General features: G+C 40.0%; 1 protein-coding gene across 2 annotated transcripts in view; it reads right to left on the bottom strand.

Moving 5' to 3' along the window:
* The window catches only part of SHQ1 (SHQ1, H/ACA ribonucleoprotein assembly factor), a 39581-nt gene that overhangs the window by 15583 nt on the left and 3279 nt on the right, over positions 1-20719 (bottom strand). For both annotated transcript variants that reach the window (XM_040076724.1, XM_040076723.1), the window contains exons 4-11: positions 20574-20696; positions 19722-19864; positions 18925-19037; positions 16967-17094; positions 11183-11337; positions 9886-9939; positions 7966-8089; positions 5089-5209 (exon numbers count right to left, since the gene is read on the bottom strand). In XM_040076724.1, the coding sequence (XP_039932658.1) occupies positions 5089-5209; positions 7966-8089; positions 9886-9939; positions 11183-11337; positions 16967-17094; positions 18925-19037; positions 19722-19864; positions 20574-20696 (961 nt within the window). The remainder of the gene's footprint in view (positions 1-5088; positions 5210-7965; positions 8090-9885; positions 9940-11182; positions 11338-16966; positions 17095-18924; positions 19038-19721; positions 19865-20573; positions 20697-20719) is intronic.

Raw genomic sequence — 20719 nt, forward strand, 5'->3', positions numbered from 1 at the left:
ATCTCATCACCTCCGTGACATGCTGTGAATGTAATTAATCCTACAGTTATTTAGGAGAAATTCACATCCTACACATCAAGCGGTAACTCCCTGCTGGCTTCAGACTGGGTAATTACAGTGTAACAAGGACAAGGCTTCGATTGTAAGGAAGAGATGAAAAGGAGAACAGACCTACGAGGCCAACCCACCTTTCAGGGGCCGTCTCACCTCCAAACCAGGAGAAGCAAATATGACACGCTCAGGAGCACCTGATTTTAATTTAGTTAGCTCCAGTAAAGACAGCAGCTTCTACAGAGAGTGTAAAAATGCCACCAGGAATCCTGGTTTTTACTTTAAATCGAGGAGTCCATGCTGGAGCTGGCACGTTACACCTACAGTCACCAAAATTAGCAACATCACATTTGTCTCAGGGTGCAGAGCACGTATTTGTGAAGGATAGCAAATCGAGTTGCAGATACAGTTCCACAGAACACAGCAAGGCGATTTAACAGCTCAGCTGTCTTAGCTCACAGCTCTCCTTCAATGCACGTGTTGAAGCTACTACAAAATACAACACAAACAATGGTCTTTATAATTTTATGCTAAGTTAAAAAGTAGAAAAATAGTGGTAACGAAAAATATACATGGGATCAAACGTTCTCCTGCACACCTCGTATCCATAAAACTATGAGAGCCAAACAACTGTACAACAGGCAGGCTGGATGGATGGAGGAGTAACCTGGTCAGGTGGAAGTGTCCCTGCCCAAAGGGTTGGTTGGAACTGGATGATCTTTACAGTCCCAGTCCAAACCATTCTGTGATTCTAGACTGAGCACTAAACCCTGGAGAACAGCCAGGAACACTCACAGCTTCACCTCCAATTCAGGAACACAGGAAATACACATTTACAAATATTAAAACGGTACACATATTTAAAGCTAAATATGCATGCAAATATTAGGCAAAAATACTTTAAATTGCATGGGCTGGAGCTGTTCCCTTAAACAGGGATGCAGAGAACTGCCTGTACTGCCTGCCTGGCCAAGGACTGGAGGAAGCTGCTCAGCCTCCCACCCATGTCATGGCCAGCAGGCATTTATGTACAACAGCAGCCAAAAACCACCATGTGAATAGAGCCTGGCACAAAGGGGAACACAAAACACTGGAGAAAGACATCAGGCCACACAAAGGAACCTCAGCACAGCAAAAGACCCAGGGTAAACTATTCTGACTTCTCTAAAGGACGCAGCTTCTGTGAGGTCACAGACTCCTGAGAGAAGGGAGAAAAAAGCTCTCCTACAGTAAATGCACACCTGGATTGCCCTGTCTTAGCTGCCCACATTGCAGCCATCAACCAACCAGTGGCTTCCCCAAAAATCCTTCTTCTGTCTCTCATCTCCTTCTGCTCAAGGCAGGTGTGAAAGATGGAGAAAACTCCAGACTCAGAACACAAACTCAGTTCTAATTTCACCTAGGAGGGGCGGCCATATGTATCAGAGTGCCTTGTAAAAGCTCGGACCTAAAGAACAAAAGCATGCAAACCAGGCAAATTAAATTTAATTTTATTATGGAAATGAAAGCAATAACAGAAGTGACAGCAGGGTGGATGATAAGCTCACTTAGCAGGGGGAATCAAATGAAGTGATGACATGTCATTATGACCTCAGGGGTTAAAGATGCAATTTTCCATCTGGCTGCATCTGGCTTTTCAACAGAAATGTTGACACCACCTGCTGAGATTTACCACAAGCTGCCTCCATAGGTCTTTGTCAAGCTTTTGTTACCCAGGTTAACGTTTACTTTTCCCTCTTTTCTGATAAGTTTGGCCGAGCAACATGCTCCCTCTTCTCAAAACCTAACAACACTCGGAGGGATTTACATGCCACTTTACACAATGGATAGAATTATTAATAGTCACTTCACAAGCAGCTTAAGGGAAATACTAGGAACCCAGAAAGCAAGGGAAACTGTCTTTAAAGATTGCAAGCAGAGAGATGAAATTTTAGCTACTCTTGCTAATATCTTCCATTGTCTAACACATTTGGGAATCTACTTTTCTCTCAGTAACAGGGACCCGAATAAAGCAACTTTTCTGAAAGAAAAAAACCACTAACCCTTAGAATTCCAGGCCAAGCTTGCACTCCCCATCCCCAATTGACTATTAGCCACCTGTGTGTGTTTTATTCAGCATCTTCATCATTTCCAATTCCGGATACACTGTGCTTAAAATAAATCAGCTTTTGCCAGCCCAGTGACACATTCACTTATTCATCTAATTTACCCACAGCCAAGCTATGATCTCAAACCACATTTGTAATCAGCTATTGACACACTGCTGGCTACAAGGATTTTGTTTCTACGTGGAATATTTAAAAGCTAGTACCTACCATGGGTGTTTCTCATCATCTGGAATGGGACAGTGTGCTCTCTTTCACTGGATATATCATCATGGTTTTGCCTGTGCCAAACTTTCTCCCTAAACCTAGAGATCTGTGTCAGCACAGGTGAGCTGAAGAGCTTGTTTCCAGCTGGTTTTAATGTGCCCAGATACTTCAGTAAAAAGAACCTATAGACTGTTTTAACTGTTTAAACAGAGGTCCCAGCCTCCACCAGGAGTTTGTTGCTTACAGAGAAAGAGGAGAAGAAAAGGAAAATCTTCCATGTATTTTGAGAGCATCCTCAGCCACAAAAGGACAGGAGGAAATGGGGACAAAGGAAGTTAATAAAGCTTTCTTAGAAAAAAATAGTTAAGAAACAAAACAGGGGAAGTATCCAGACTGCCTGGTGATGGAAATAACTACAACACTGAAAGACCACCACAATAACATCTATAAATACCTTCCCCTCCCAAAACTCTTCCACCACAACAGCAATCACAGAATGCTTTGAGTGGGAAGGGATCTTAAAGCTCATCTCAATCCATCCCCTCCCATGTGCAGGGACACCTTCCACTATCCCAGGCTGCTCCAAGCCCCATCCAACCCAGCCTTGGACACTTCAGGGACCCAGGGACAGCCACAGCTTCTCTGGGAAACTGTGCCAGTGCTTCAGAGGGAATTACCAGAGGGATGTCACATTTCTCCCCTGGAAGAGGCAGCACCCTCCTCTGCAGGTGCCTCACCGTGGGGAGCTGGGACCCCTTGCCTTGAACAGACAAATCACCGCCCTGTCAAGTTACGTCCTGAATGACAAGCGAGCTTAGCTGTTCCCTTCAACACAAAGGAACAAAACCAAGTGTTCCCATTCCCTTTGCACTTGCTGAACTTCAAACACTGCTGAAGTGCACAGCAATGACTGCAGCCATATGCTTAAATGCTGTCCTGATTCAGGCCTAAAAATAGGACTGGGTTCTGCAGCTCCTCTCCTAATGACAGCCAGCCATTGTGCCATGTCACTCTGACAATAAGATAGCTTAATTGCCCTCTTTCCAGCAGCTGTCAGTTCTGCTTAACTGGGACATAATGTGAGAGTCTGGGAGGAAATGTGTTAATCTATCAGTCACTTATAGCTGCTGTGCATTTTCCTGGGCTGGATTTAAAGAAAACTGGGTTTTATGACTGACTTGCTAGACATTATAGTCATTGATATGGGCAGCAGAGGTACTGCTGCTTAATGACTCATTTCTTTGTGAAAGGCCCATGAAATAACTTTCTCCTTTATTTACTGCACTTTTTCTACTCAACTTCAACCTGAATTTCCCCGTATCCGGTGAATTTCCCACACATTTAAGGTGAGGTTGGAAAAGGCCTCCTCAAATATGACAGTGTAAAATGAACTGGCTGTTTCAGGAATTAAGCAGGATTCAGGGATCAAAATGTTTGGAAACGCCTGTAATTGTTTTAAATTTTTTTATATATTGTTACCTATAGGAACAGAGCCACTGAAAGCACACAGAGAATAAAATAAAAATCAACATCTACAAACCATCATGAACAGCCATGAACTGAGGGTCTTCAATTCTCCAAGAAGTACTGCTAAGGTCACACCTAAGCGTAACAGCCTGTGCAGGCTGCTGCAATTCTGTCGCATTCCCCCTTCTGATCACAATTATTACCAAATCCCCTCTATATCCCTCCCTTAGGTGTCTTGTGCACTTCAGATATTTTATCTCCCACAGTCTCTTGTGAAATACAAAGACTATTTTAGCCACTGGTTTAGGAGGCTGCATTGCTGTACCAACAAATAAAACAATGACATTTTTTGTGTGTATATTAGTCATGCCTGTTCCAACTCACACCTTTTGTGAGCTTTCAGAGAAGGCTGTGAAGATATAAAAAGGAAGGAAAAATAATACAAAAGCTGCACGAAAAACAGAATAAATCTGACAAGAACAATATAAAGCTTAGTAAGATTTGAACATGCAGCTTGCTTTAATCATTTAATCCACTTCCCACTGTTTTCCTATTGATACTTTTGGTTTTAAGCCATTAAAACATGCTGGTATTCCAACCAGCCTGGCTGCAAACTAGTCAAAACTCTGGAAATAAGCCATGCTGACTCCATTAAAAGAACACAGGTGAGACACAGAAGTGCAGGGGTTTTGTCTGGAGGTGGCAGAGTCCCTCTTTCCTCTCAAGCAGGGAAAGCCAAAGCTTCCCACAGTGCCAGGGAGAGCTGCAGGGGCAGGAGCACAGAGCACATGGGGATTTGTGACACTTGTTCTGGTGTTAATAATCAATTGGTGCAACTGCTACAGCCCATAAATCAATGTTCCATGCAGCTGGGAATGCTTTGCATGAGCTGTCAGTTTTGAACTGGAAGCTCCTTCCAGACTTTATCCTGAAGTTACGTAAGTGCTACATAAACATTTCTATTCCTAAGGAAGATCGCAATACAATGAGTATTCCCCAGAGGCTGTTGCCCCAAGCCCCTATTAATATATTAATGAAAATTGACATTTTAATTTAAAATCCCATTCCTCCCTCCCACCTCCAATGGTGTCACTGCATTAAAAAATGCACTGAATGGTTTTGCTTCTGTATCAAGAATTGCTGGACAGTTACTAAATGAAAAAACTGATTCCCACACACAGGAGACAGAATTTATTTTACTGATATTTGTTCACAGATGAAGCATGCTAAAAACATCAGCAACTACTGAAGAACTTACTTGACTTTCTGGATCCAGATGCAATAATCTGTAATGAAGAGATCATTAAGGATGTAGGCAGGGTCACACTCCCTAAAAATCTTGTGAACATCCAGCAGACACTTCAAAACCGCAGCCTTCCCTGCAGGAAACAGATTTTTGTTTGTGTTATTCACAAGAAATCATAGCAGATGATCTCCATCATCTCACACCTGACGGTTTAATAACCACAGTATCTACGACCACCTTGGGAACTGGGGTTGATTCCCAGGCTGGGAACAGCAGCACTGTAACTCTGTCCTTCAGCATCCACATCCCTGGGGATGGGGAGCCTCTGGATTCAGCAGGAATCTCTGCAAGACCAAAGCCTGCAGGCCCAGCCAGGCGTGTAATTCTCCACAGCTGAAGCAGCCCCTTCCCCCAGCATCTCCACTGCTCCCAGCTCTGCTGGCCCAAACTCTGGCACAGACAGGCAGAGCAGCGTGCTTAAAAAGAAACAAATTTAGCTGAGAAGTAGCTCACAAATATCAAGGAGTTATGCCCCATCTTCCATCTTAAGAGGAGCGTTTTCCCCTTTATGCCTACACAAATACCAGTGCTGGGAAATGATAAGGTTGGGAACACACAGCTCACAGCAGGGCCAAGCACACGGAATTGTGCGAGGCAATGCAGTCATTACCTGTAACAGCAGATGAGGGCCTGGAATTAGGGAGAACTTTTCCTACTTTTCACAGAATGGTGTGGCAAAATGAAAGAAAAAGAGCTCACTTCAGGCTCAGGAAGGAGCCATTTGACACACAGTCAATAAATACAGTAAAAGATTAAAAATGTGTTCTCACTCTACAACCAGAAAACTTTCTGTTGTTAGCTTGACTTCTCCTTCACATTGCAGCATTCTAATTAGTTGGAATCTCCCCCCTTAGTTTTCTGATGACAGTTGCTAAAGGGTTAAGTGCTGGAACATTTAAAAAAATTATTTTCACCGTTTAATGGTGGAGGAAAAAACCCCACATTCAAATGAAAACAGCCACCACTGCAAATGGAATCTAATAACCTTCTCCCAAGAGGCTGGCTCCTCCTAGGCTATGAAACCTGAACAGGGATGAAATTACATTTTACAGATTTAGAGGAGAGGAGAGGGAAAAGAAAAAAAAAACAACAAAAAAACAGGAAACAAAAAAGATCACAACTCCCCCTGCTGTTCAAGCACAAAATTTGTTTATTTGCAAGTAATTCCATGCTGAAAAAATAGTCAGAGAATGAAAGTTAAGGGTGAGGAAGATGGCGATAAGGAGGAGGAGGAGGAGGAATGGGGAAAACGAAAAGCCATGGCAAACAGAACAGAAAAAAAACCACTGGGTTTGGAAACCAAGTCAGCAAAGAAAACCCAAAAACCCAAATACAACTAATAACTTAAATTGCATCCCCATCAATGCTTGTCAGACATCAGTATTTTGACTAAAAAGAAGTGTGCTCTTTTACAAAGAAATGATGTGTGGAATTAAAATTTTGCTGATTTTTTTGAGGTTCCAGCTGTCAAGCTGTCAGCCCAAACCATTTCCAACATCCACTCCCGTAACTCATCTGCCAAGTAACAATGCACATCAGTGAACGTTACACTAATTCACAACTAAAAACCTCTTTCTTCACAAATTAAAAGTTTTGGATTATAGTGGCTTAATGGGTCTCTAATGAGAGGCTGCAAATCTTGCCAGACTTGAAACAGGGAATCCTGCATCAGGCAAGCTATCAAATGTCTGCTTTTAGAACATGGGCCCGTGGGATTTAACAGTTTTTGCATAGTTACAGCTCTGCATTACACTGATCAATAGATAAACTGCTTTTTATGTGCAGATAATACCTCCTGATTACTCAAAAAACCCCACCAGTTGTGTTTAAAAGCACAAATAAAAAGAGCTTCTAATGCGTGCGACGAGAAAGTCAGAACTTTGTCTCTGCAGATCACCAGATCCTTCTGGAGTTCCTTGCTGAGAGAGCTGCCAGAAAACAGCTTGAAACCTGAATTTTACAGATTCAGAAACACAGTCCTCCTTCCACAGACTATTTCAAAATGAGGATAAAGTCTGACCCCAGCTCTGTACGCGCCATTTGATATGATAATCCGATTTTACACCGTTGTGAAATGCTACCAGCTTTCATCCTCTGTATTTGGAAGGAAAGTTTAAGTCACACATCTCTATTTTACATTTCTTTTCCCTGCAGACTTCTGTGTGTTTTTCCACATTTTCAAGGAGTATCCATCTAAAGATGAACTGAACTTTGTTGTTATTCCCTCTTTTTAATGGAACAGTATTCTGAGACACAGGAACTCTACAAACTTTTAAATTGAAACATCCTGGTAACAGCTTACCCAGTCAGGTAATACTTCAGTGGATGACTGAATGTTCACTGCAACACCATTCTCTACCACGACATTAAAAGAAAAGCAAATTTCTTACCTCTCATGTACTATCCTCCTCAGGAAAAAAACCCCATAGGCTGTCAGCACTGCATCACTGCCGTTTTGTTATCAGAATTTTCTTTTTCACACTTATGAGCAGCAACATAAGGCAGTGCAGATAAGTGAGGAGGGACAGCATCCATCTTCCCCTTAAAACTTCACTCCCTGACTGTTAGAACGTCAATGGGATTTTCAATCAGCAACAGTTTTTGGCAGCAGTAAAGATTAATATTGCCATTTATGTGGGTTTTTAATCCTGCAACTCACAAACATTTAAAATAAACCACTGAAGCACCACTTCTCAGTGATCCTTCTGTCCGAAAATTAAATCTAACGCTTTCCTCAAAGAGGTAACTCCTGCTAAAAAGAGAAGCTGCAGGTAACTTTAACAAGCCAAGGTATAAAGAGGGTTGTGTACAGCTTCCCTAAACACTCACCCAGCTGCAGAATCATGACTGTGTCACTGAAGGCACGTATCACCAGCTCAAAATGCCTGTACAGGGGATAGCACAGCACTCTTCTTCCAAAAGATACCAGGACATCATGGATGCTGGAGAAACTCTGTGTGCATCAGTAAAAAATCAGAGTTAGTCCGTGTGCTTGTTTGTTTTCCTTTAAGGAAAAAAAGTCATAGCAGAATGGGGGGAGGGGGAAGCACATTTTGATTTATTATGCCTCTAAAAATCTGTATTTGAATAGATATGGAAATGTACACATTAAATAGAAAAAAGACTGCACGTTGAGTTTGCATGGCAAGGTAACAGAAGTCCTGTACATTTTAGTGGTTTGGGATCAAAAAAAGAACGTGGAGAACATGGGAATAAAACATCTCACTCAAGACTTTGCCATCCTTTAGATTAAAGCAATAAATTACATCTGTCCCACATTATTATACATATTAAGGAGAAGCTATAAAAAGCCATTTAAGAATAAAGAAAAATTAAATCCAGATGATATTAACCAAATACATGTGTACATATAAGATCTTTAAAGATGATACATGACTCTGCTTTTCATGAAAATTCTAGATATTCAAGACAGGGATAAATACACCTGCCTGAGGAGAACAGTTCATTGTCCTCCCTCATGAGTGAGGAACACTTTTAATTTACTCAGGCCAAAGGCATTAAGGAGTTATTAAATACTTTCTTAAGAGTGATTTCCCTTCCGGCTTTCACTTTTCAAGACAAAATGCTCCATTTATTAATTAATTTAAAAAACCCTCCTATTTCATCTTGAACTCTCAATCTATTAAAATTAATAAAAGCACTTTGCTGACAGCCAGCACTTCTTTGCATTCTGTGACTACCAATGACCATTGTTCATTTTAATGGATCACCAGCAAGCATTTAAATCATTTATGGTTTGTGATTTAATATTTAGAGGCTAAGGTGTGTACATGTCATGGCCAGCAAAATGGCAGTCAGCTCCAACGAAGCAGAGCTGAGGCAATTTTTTTTTTGTACAGAATGATGAAAGACAAACCATCAGGGCTGGGAGTTAACAGAGATAGTTATCAACAGCTTGGTGCCAGGATTTTGAGTTTTCTAGGTGTGAAATACACTGTTGGCACAGGCTGCACCAAGAAGTGCTTTATCACAGGGTAAGCACATGCAGAAAACTCCTCCACTGTGTTAGATCATGGATCTGGAAAAAAAATAATCGTGAATTAAGGCAATCAGGGCATTTTAACTTGCCCTTTGTAACCTGCTACTGCAGAGCTCAAAAGAAAACTTGTTGCCACAGGACAAGTTATAACTGAATATAACATTCAACTCTACAGGAAAAGTTTGAACTGGACCCAAAAGTCCTGTCCAATTTCAGTTTTTATCCTGCAAAGTGAGACTTGGCTCAGTCATTTCAGGACAGTCCTTTCCACCTTCCTGCATTTTAAGAATTAATGGATTTGAGGGCAGGCCAAGCCCTTTCCACCTCCAGCTCTGTAACAATTTCTTCCCACAGCCCTGGGTGCTTCCAGTGAACAATCTGAGTATGGAGAGAATGGAATTCAGGGTTTCCTCTAATCTCTGTCAGTTCCAAAGGGTGAGCAGCAACTAAAACAGGGATGTGGTTTAATGGTGAACATGGTGATTGTGCTGGTAATGGCTGGACCTGAGGCTCTTAAAGATCTTTTCCAACCTTTATTATTCCAAGAATAAGGCTGAAAAGAAGGGGGCAGCAACACATGCCCACTTCATTCTGGAGCCCAGAAATCAATATCTGGTACCATTAAAAACAGGATACACAATTAATCTTCAATACTGAAAGAGCAAACTTGGCAAAGAAAAAACATAAAACACCAAAAAACCCCAAGTAATCCAGTAAAAACTGAACGCAAAACTTTACTTTCACCTTACCTCCAGCCAGCACAATGTTGCACTCAGTTTCCTGATGTTCCAAGATGATTCAACCTGATTTTAAGGGAAGACAGTAAAACAAGTATTATCTAACCCAACACTGCTGGCAATCTATTTAAGATAACATCCCAGCATCAATTTAAGAACCTTTGTGAGTAAGAAGCAGTAATTACAACATGTGCATTGAAATGGCCACAGGACAGCATTAAAAATTACATTGCAATGCAGATGTTGAATTACTGAGTTGGTTTTTATAGTAGGATGATCCAGCCCATGCACAGAATCTTTAAAATATAACAGCAGTACACAGAGAAATAGTATTTTACTGGAATTTTGTCCCTTTGCACAAAGCAACAGAGACTTGATTCAACAAAAGCGAAGCTTAAATGCCTTGTTTCATGAAAATAGCTCAAGACTTTTGGCTTGCAGAGAGGGTCCTGAAGCCAGCAGTACATGTAAAACGTCATTATTCTTAATATGTGACAGATTCATAGTATTTGAGTGGAAGTGTGGTCCAGTGGGATGACTGGGGCAAAAAGCCAGAAAGCCTTGATCTATAATCCTGGCTCTAGTAAAGATTTGTGTGGCCTGAATGTCTTGGTTTTCCTATTAAATAGGAATAAAAAAAAAAGGGCAGAGGGGGAAAGGAGAAAAAAACCTCAGTGTGTTTTCCACACACATAACACAGTTACTGCAAAACCAATAAAGAATTGTACAACTGTGGTCCTGGCAGATTGGCAATTCTGTGCTGATCTTACAACACAACAACAATCCCAGATTATTCTGGTGAATCAGCAGGTCTGGACATTTTGCTTGTCACTCTCCAGTCCACGCCCTGCGTGTCAGTCTGATGAAGCCAGAATGGGTTTGATTACATGTGTCAATATTTTGGTTATTTGGTGAAAAAATATCTCCTTGGTTGATATCAGAACAGTTGTATCTGGGAAGCAATTCTAAGAGGGCAACGTATCCACACAGAACAAAAAGAAAACAACTATTTTGTTAAAGTTGCATTTGCAACTTTAGATACGTGAATCAGAGCTACACAGGATTCTCTGGAATCTCCACGTCTCTCCTATTACAATGCTGCTGCAGAAGAACACAAGTATTTAGAAATCTTACTAATCCCCATGTGCACCTAATCTAGAGATATAAAGTCCTTCATTTTAACTTCATCATCTATGTTTAATGCCCGGGAGTTAGTTCACTTTAAAAGGTAAGCTCCCTAAATGGCAGTACAGGGTCCAGCACTAGGTGGACTAAAAAAATATCCTCTTTTTTACTTCTTTTAACTTACATTCTTCTCCCCTTCATTGACACAGATCTCGTAGCAATATGCCAGAAGAATATCAATTAATCCAAGATACACGTGGTGACGGCTCCTTTTATCCAGAAGGTAAGATTTATTTGTGAACTTCCTCATCTGCTCTCTCTCTTCCTCAGAGAAGACAACTATAAAAAGTAAAAGGATAATTGATTTTGAATTTAAAGCTGGCACATTCACTTTAATAGGTGGTAATACCACTTCAACAGTGTCTTTAAAAAGGAGCCTGTACCTAATCACAAGTCACCCATCACTCAAGAAAAAGCCTAAAATCATTCTCACTCTCCTTTTTAACTTTTATTAAGCTCTGGTATATTCGTGTCAATGTCAAGCTCCAGCACAGCACTGCACGTACACACTGATGATTTTGAACATCTCCAGCTGCCAAGGATTTCTGTGGATGCCTGGATATCTTATACAGGGATAAATGTACAATTAGGATCCGAGTAAAATGAGGATTCTTAAGCCCACATTGTACAGGACAAAAATCCAGAGGCAAGTGACAATTGAGAAAGACTGGCAGTTCTAACTCTGGTTTTTCTGTTCATGCAAAGCAGGTCAATATCACCCCTTGAACCACAACTATAGGTGATTTATCTCTGTTCTATCAGTAAAATTTCCTTACAAGTTGATTCTTCAAGGTAAACATGAACCACACTTCACTTTTAAACAACAAAAACTCCCAGAGAAATTCATGAAACATAGTTGTAAAGTTTCCTTCCTTTAAAATTCAAACTCAAAGTATCGTAACTTCTACAACTGGACCATAAACACAAAAATTCCAGGTCTATTAAGTAACAGCAAACAAGATGTAGACTGGAAAATTCCCAAAGGTAAATGTTACAAGATGTTCATTAAGTTGCTCCAAAGTGCCAGGTCTTCTAAATAAAATATCCTTCTCTGAGAAAATACTTCAATGTTTAAAAAAAAAATTCTATCCATTGCCTGAAGTTTTTGAACAATTAATTATCCAGGCCTGAAACTCATTGTTTACACGTCCAAACCACCACCTACTTTTTTTCCCCATTCAAAACTTCCAAGTACACAGTGTGAAATTATCAGAACAATTAAAATTGTAATTACATTTCTGCTGTACTAAGCCTGTACACTTCTGTACGCTTACACTGCCAAATTTTAGCTAACAATCTGTACCACAATCAGTATTAATCTAATGCAAAGCAGCACTTGCTGCTACTTACTTGGTAAGTTAAATGGTCAAGTTTTTTGTAACTTTAATTTTTTTTTGTGTGTATTTGCCAGTGGCAAAACCATGCCAGAGTATAAATGTATGTTAATATATTCACATCTAAAGGAGTCAGACATTCCTCACACAGTTTCTGACAGATGAGACTGCAGACATTACCTTTACATTTTAATCACCTCTTTCACTTGTTTTAAGCTGGCGATTCCTCATTTTAAAAAAAGAAGATACTTCAAATTGTCCTCCAGTAGCAGTGTCAGTGAAGCAGAGTTTAATCTCTGAGGGAAGGATGAGGTCTGACAGCCAGAGGGTGTTTTGTTACAGCCCTACTGCTATTTTACACTGTGATAACACCACTTAAATCACTGGGAGATCTGTATCTCAATACCACTATGACACTTGCAGCTCTCAGTGCGTTAGGGGCACTTAGATGAAATGTGCTGGACCCACACAGAGCTGACTCTGGTCAGGAAGCACCTCTGACAATCTGCTGGTGAGAGCAGTCTCAGTTTATGATAATGTCAAGCCAAGCTGTGAATCCCACAGCTCTCCCAAAGGGAATGAGCTGAGCACAACTGACCCCTCCCCCTGTTTTTCCTTTAAACTAAAATATTGCTTTACAATTTTAAGGTTTTTAAATGTGCGCCTGTATCCCTGTAGGTTTAAGGAATCGGCGACATCAGACGAAGGAGACTAGTCAGCAGAGAGCAGATTAGTCAGAATAAAGTTAGTTTTTGATATTAATTAGTAGCAAACAGGTTTCATTTCAAGCTCTTCCTAAGCCATCACAAGATGAAAGGCAGCACTACCCTGAATGGAGTCACCCAAAGACTGTGCAGGGTTCAGCATCTTCCTCCAGTGCTGGATACTGCCTTAAAAATAATAATAATAATGTAAACTTAAACAAGTAACTCAAGTAATAAAGCTGATTTTCTGTTAAATTGCTCGAATTTGTTGCAACCTGTTGAGGTATGAGAGGTCAGTGGAACTTCCCACTTCTTTGCTGTACAGACTCTGCCCCTCAAAATGCGGCACTGAAGTTTCAGCAAAAGCTGTTCCCCTCATTCATGAGGCCATTTTTGGAAAGCTGCAGATTGTGGTCATCTTTGAGACTCCCTAAAGCTCTGGCAGGTAGACTGCGACCAGAATAATCAGTTTTACAGGAAATGAGGCAGAAGTCCAAAAACCACAAATCTATCCCCTCTGCACACCCATATTCACAGTAACTACGGTCACTCCAGTCTGGTTTGCTCATCCCTCCCATCTTTGCAATCCTTCCATTCAAATTTTATCTCATCCACTTATCTTTTCTTCCCTCTCAAGCATCCAACTCTGTTACTTTGGTTTTTTTGAGTTTCTTTATTAGCTTTTTGATTTTCATAAATGGAGTCAGATCTTTTAGTTACTGTAGAATATTAGAGCAGGTTTTTTACCTTTCTCACAGAAGTAATATAAACAAATCTTTTGTTTTTTATTCTTTGTCCTTTGTTTGCATATTTTTAACCTGAAAACAATTGTAACTGAAAATTCATCTGGCCACTAAGGCTGAGGGGTGGAAACCCCAAAAAGCCAATCTTCTGCTAGACCCACAAATGTATAAAAGTAAAAGAATAAACAAAGGGGTCTCTTCTCTCCGCCCTTTCAGCTGGAAGCTGGATCAGAAGAACCTCTGCAGAAATCTCTTGTCTGCGTGTGATTTCTTTGTGTTTCACAGTAACACAAATCCACTTCTCAAACCAACATCTCCAGCACATTTCCTCCACATCACTTCTGACCTCCCTCCTCCAGGCATTCTCCACAGAATCACTGGACTTGGACAGCCTTAACTCATAATTTCCTTTATACTCGCTTTTCTTACTATTCTTTCAGGGATCCACAGTTCCTGCAAACATCTCAACACCATATATCATTCTTTCTTCCTACTGTTCTTGCCTTTTAAAACCTGAGATATTCTACAGTACAGGAGACCGATCACTAAGAGTTTTGCATGAATAAAAAGCAGAATTTCTTCACACAACAAAAACCTGCTCTGCAGCAGAGCAGTGCCAGGAAGGAACAAATGATGCAAAGCCCTGAAAACTCAGAAAAGCAGGTAGACAGCACAATTGCAGAAATTTGATGAAAAAAAGAAAAGTAATCCATCTTAAACTTATGAATGCACCAGTAATGGTATATATTTGAGCCAAGCCTTACTGAAAGGTGGAACTTTGAAAGGAAATTGCTTCTCCTTCTATAAAGAAATAAGAAAGAGAACAGTCACTGTAAGCATGAGAGGTTACCCTGAACAAAATAAGATATCCTTGGAGCATATAAATGTTAGATTAAATACATATGTCAGCCTGAGCCTTTGAAGATTATTGTGCCGCCTAAAGAGGAGTTTTTTACAGTTGTGCATTTGGAAGTAGAATAAAAATGAACTTTTAACCAAGGTGAATGTGGCTGTTAGAAAATACAAACCCTTTCATCTGGAATCTGTAGAAGCAAGATGCTAATGCAAACTTCAGCAGCGGCAGAAAGCAAGCTTTCCAAAAATCTTATCCCCTCCTGGGAAAGGCTGTGTAATTAATAATGGTTTATGAAGTATTTCTTCACTTGAATGAGACATTGTAAGTGTCAACGAAAAGGGCTGGAAGAGAATACACAGTAAGATGGACAAAAAGGACACAAGAAAGGAAAGACACTTGGGATGAGAAAAAAGTAATTTTAAAAATACAAAATACACAAACCATGCACACAAGATGGAGATAAAGTAAAAAGGTCAAATAAAAATAGATTCAAAGTAAGGACAGAAGAGAGATGAAAACTTTAAATGTTAATGAGACAAACCAAAAAGAGAAAAAAATTAGTAATGAGGCATTAGAAGAATCTGATGATGTAAAAACAAAGAGAAAATAACCAGGGATAAATATAAGAGCAGTAATCAACCAAAGAAAATCTTCAGTTAATTGCAATGTCATGCAAAAAATAAAAAAGGCCATCTGTACTTCTAATTACTTCTTGCAGCCAAAGACATTATAAAGACAAAAGTAATCAAGCTTTTGATTCCAAGAAACCAATGAAGATAACAACTGAAAAGACATCAGTGTAAGTCAAGAAAAGGAAGAAAAAATAATTCTCTTTATTCAGTGTTTCTGCTTAAAAAAAAATTTAAAGAATCTGCTAATTTTTAAGTCTCCTTCTGACCCTAAACTCACTTTTACATTTAGCTTGAGGAGCAACATGTCTTTATTGACAAACAAATCCTTCCTTCACACAGGACAGATGGGTATTCCTGATTATATGCACCATTCCTTTGGCTGGGTAAAGCAGCATAGAACCACAGGGGATAAATCCTGCTGAGGATCAGATTCCAGCCTGGAGCCACCTCCTGCCCTTCAGGATTTCCATTCACAGGAGACCTTCAAGTAGAACCTGTACTCCCTCTCATGGTGGTTTCCTTCAGCACAGCTCACTCCGGTTTAGGAACCCCCCCTCATTTCAGTCACTTATTCAAACAGCACAAGCGTTACCAAGAATGAGGTGTTTCCAAGGAAAAAGGGTTTGCTGTCATTAACATCACCCAAGCTCCAGAGTGCCTCTTATGTTACTTAAATTTCCCCAAGATTCACAAAACCGCATGAGCCTCTCCACTCAGCCCCATGAAGGTGAGATTTTTTGATCATTGTTATTAAATAGGTATCAGTTATAACAAATGGTTTGGAGCAAAGATGATCCTTTATAAAGCCCATTTTCTGTGTCATTTCCATTAGCAGGCTTGCCAGGCTTTTGAAGGGTTTTGTCTGTTGCTGCCCCTAAAACTCAGACATGGTTTTCCTCAGTATCTCAACTTTGGAGGAGAAACATTTCCTATCAATAAAATCATCCAGCAGCTCTTCAATGTATTTATATTCCTTAAGCCAAGCAAACAGGCATAGTATTTAATTTACTAAGGAGTGAATGGATTAAAAACAAACAAAGGAACCCTTCATTATTGTACTTTCAAGCCTCTTGTACCTTTGGCCAATGCTTTTTAAATCAAGTGTTTATGATGGACATAATTAACAATTTCTGGCTTCAGAGGCTGAAAAGACACCAGGAATGAAGATCAGATTAGATTCACAATAAAATACACAACGTCTACCCAAATTCTATTGTTCTCCCAGAGAAAATGTGGAAGTGCAGGTATTATCAGAACTTCTGGTGAAGGGATTATCATAATCTACTTTAAGAATATCAGATTTTCATATTACATAGGAAATGAACAAAGAACAATAGAAGAAAATGTACAACAGTAATTTGTAGTGGTTTCTGTAATCACTGTGTGCAGGAAGGCAGCCTCAGTTATCTGCTGGCAGTGCTCCCACAAGGTCACCCACTCACCCTGGAAACATCCCTCCAGCTTTCTAAATAGACAGTTTTCTTTGAAAAAAGCTCTCTGAGACCCATAAGGTATTAAATATTAAATGTATTAGAGTAATAAATTTCCTCTAAGAACAATAACCTCTAACACGACACCACAGCAACTATCATTCAAGCAACAGATGTGTATATATTTATTTTTATATACATATTCTCACCAAATGCAGGACTGTCATGTTCCTGATGACTTTCTCCCTGCAAGGCTGTCATCTTTTTATGAGCATCAATCCACCAGGGTTTGTACTTTAAAAGATGCTTAATAGCTTCATCTTCAAAAAAATCAGCCCTAGGGAAAAGAGAAAGAACTTTCATATGCTATTTATTTCAATTCATATTATACGTGGGTACATAGTAACACATCCATAGAATACATTTCACTTGGCCCCAGGTTATTTTCCATGTTAGAAATATGTTGTTTGACTTTAAAGCAGAAAATTATTAAAAAATCCCCAATATTCTCCTATCTTTCAGTATTCCTTCCTTAGTTCCTCCTCCTCTCCTGAGCCACCCAGAAGCCCAGGGAATTGATGCAGCATCACAGGAAGCTGAACCAACCTGATTTGTTCTGAATGCAGCTAAAGGAAAACAATCCAAAGGCTTCTCAGACAAATCACTTGATTTTATTGGGCAGTTCTCCCACTAAAGACCCAGGGAACTTGTGGGGAGGAAGTCAGGCAGCTGAAGGGTAAAAGTTGAAGCAGGGACAGACTTTAAGCAATGACATGCAGCAGCAATGTGGAAAAAGAAGAGTTGTACGTGAATTCTGGAAGAGATGTCACCTCCATCTCAGCACACAGCCACTGTGGTAAAAAAATCTCAGTCTAGTAATTCTGGGAGGATTGATCCTAAAGGATTCAAGTTCTCAGCCTACTCTTCCCATCTGAGCTTTTCCTTCAAGCCAAACAATGGAATAAATACTGAGGATTGAAAAAAAAACTTCTCTAATTTCTCAATACCTTCTTAATCACCACACAAAACCTGAACATAGAATGCAATCTGCTTCCCTCTCACACTGACAGAGTTTGGGTTTTGCCTCCCTTCAATGTCAAAGCAACTTAGAGATATCAGCCAGCATACATTTTCCTCAAGGCCACCAGAAGAGTTGTTTGCCCCCATTTCTACCAGACTTCTGCTCTCCTCAGGAAAACAGCTTTTGTTGAAGAAACTGGTATCATCTGTTCTGAAACAGCCAAGACACAGCCATTAAACTGAATGGCGTAGCTCTACCAGGCCAGAACACAGAGTCTAAAATTGAAACTTGAAATTACTGCAATTTGCATCCCATTAGAGGTTAGGAATTACTTCAGTTCTAGTGAAATGCAGTTCAAGAAAGCTCTTCTATTTCTTGTGTGTTACAGGAAGACATGAGGCTGCCTCTGAAACATCCAACTGAGGAAAAATTCCAGGTTTGAAAAGTTACTTTCTGAAACAACTGAAAATGGGTTAAACCTTCCTGTCCCCACAAAACACAGCACAGTACTAATTCTCCCCACTGCGAGATCCATCTGGCAGGAATCAATCTGTATCAATAAATCTCGTGCCTTTCATTTATTTTACTTATCTGAACCAAACTTGACCTGAAATACTCCAACCTCAAAGGTACAAAGAATCATTTTTACCTCACTGCATGGAATGAAGCACAAAAGAAATACAAAGTTTTGGTTTGGACTTTTTCCTCATTCTGCTGTAAAACAAGTTTCACATGATGAAGGCAAAAAAACAAAGTGGCCAAGACAAAATTTCATAGCTTCAAAACTCAAATTCCCCCCTCCTAGACAAGCGTGGTTTTTTTTACAAGGCAAAAACCAAGTTCTGACTTTGTCAACCCAAAATGCCAGCAAGGAGATGAAGTATTAAACAGCATTCTGCAGCAGCTGACAGCAGCCCCTTTAAACACAGACTTAAGCAGTAATTAAACAGTTGAGTAACCCCAAAACAGATGAGCGATGTTTTGTGTCAGTGTCATACTAAGACTACACACTAGGGCCTGCTCTGATGAGACAAAACCAGACCAAAGGTAAAGCTCTCCTTTCCAAAAGTGATCTTAAAACCAAACATTTGTGAAAAGGGCATGTGCTTCAGAGGCTTTTGCCAGGTGAAGTCAGTCAGTACTCACAGGTAATGATCAGGCTCAAACTTGGCAGCCTCAGCTGCCAAACGTTTCCTCCTACGTTCCTTTGCAGGAGTTTGGTCTGGATCCTTAATGTCAATAACATCACTGAGCTCATCCTGCAAAGAGGAACAAAATCACAGGACCAAGCCACTGCTACGGCACACAAGACTTATTCAGGAAGATTTTAAGAAGGATGCTTGTCAGCATTAAGCTGAAATCCCAAAAAAACCTTCCATCTCCCTTTCAAGTCCTAAAAAATTCACTATGCAAATAAAACATCAAAATTCCAAGGAAATGCGATTACTTAAAGCTCTTTATTGTCTTGATGTTATCAAGTCTATTCAGGCCACTTTATCATAAGGCAGGGAGGTTATGTTGCGTTATGATAAATCTGCAATGTTAAACAAAAGCACCAACCCCAACAAAGGCAAGATAAGAATCACACACCATTCTTGTGACTTTTGAGAATATTCTCACTCTCTGAAGTGGCTGTACATTAATTAATAGGCAACTGCAGTGCCCTTTTAAACATCAGTAAGTTATCTCCCATCCCATTAATGCGGATGGGAAATGTATTTCTTCACAAATTTCATGGCAATAAAGCAGCATCTACGTCCTAACAGAACGCAAATACTTCCTCCATAAAGAGCAATCCTGCTCCAAGACCTGTGAATGCTACAACTCATACAACAGTAAGTTAGAGAGACATCACTGAGCTGCACGTTTCAAAAGCTGCTGTCTTGTGAGCCTACACAGCAAGTCACCCAGAACTTCTAAGACAGAAGACAAAATGCACCTACCTGCAGCCTCTGGAACACCCCTGAGCGCAAATTCCCAAATCCATAGGGGTGCTGCAGCGGCGGAATGCTTTCTTCATAAGGAATCTGTTCCATTTCCCAGTCAAACTCTTCTTCATTCTCTTCAGACAGCTCAGCAGAGGCAGCTGTATTTATGGCGTGGTCAGAAAAAGGAACTTATTACATAGAAAAATACATATTTCCTTGAAACTGGGAAATACAGATCTGTAACCCACAGGTGCTCCGTTAAACTCCCCAACTTTCAAAAATGAACACCAGGAACCCTAAATTTAAAATGCACTCCCTCAGGCCAAAATACCTGTTTCACTGAATTCAACAAGATTAGCATCTGATGCTAAGACAACCCTGACAGAAATCAAGTGATGTTACCAATCATTTCAGGCAGGTATTAAAAAAATCAGAGACAAACATCTTTGTTCATTAAATACTGACATGAAGCAAGATATGCACTAGAACCTCTGGTTTTAATTAGCTTCTCACTTGAGCTAATAGTCCAGCTGTAGTTTGTAGAAAGCAGAAGACTCAACTGTGTGTGTGTTCTACAGCCACTAGAGGGGTACAAAGACCTACAGAGCATTAGCATATTTTTAAAGCATATTTTACACACATTTTGGAAAAATTTAAACATAACTGAACCTGTAAAGTCGACATGTGCATCATCTGCAGCATATTTCTACTCTTATCCATCCTTTGATTTATTCATGCCCTTCTCATACCTTGGACCAGTCAATAATAAAAACACTGTATTTTTCTGCATGTATCACTCTATAGATCTATAACTGTGTCATTACACACATCTATCATCTCGTATAAACAAGATTGATTTTGTCATACCCATCTCTTCTACCAAAGGTTTTGCTGATCTTGATTTCTTTGGTGCTAGAAGAGATGTCAGCAAGTCCAGCCCCTCAAAATATTGGCCAGGAACCTCCTTGGGCAACTGAATTGTAAAAGTACCTTAAAAGAAAGCAGGAATATAA

Source organism: Hirundo rustica, chromosome 12 (genome assembly GCF_015227805.2).
Source record: "Hirundo rustica isolate bHirRus1 chromosome 12, bHirRus1.pri.v3, whole genome shotgun sequence".
In the NCBI taxonomy this organism is placed as follows: Eukaryota; Metazoa; Chordata; class Aves; order Passeriformes; family Hirundinidae; genus Hirundo; species Hirundo rustica.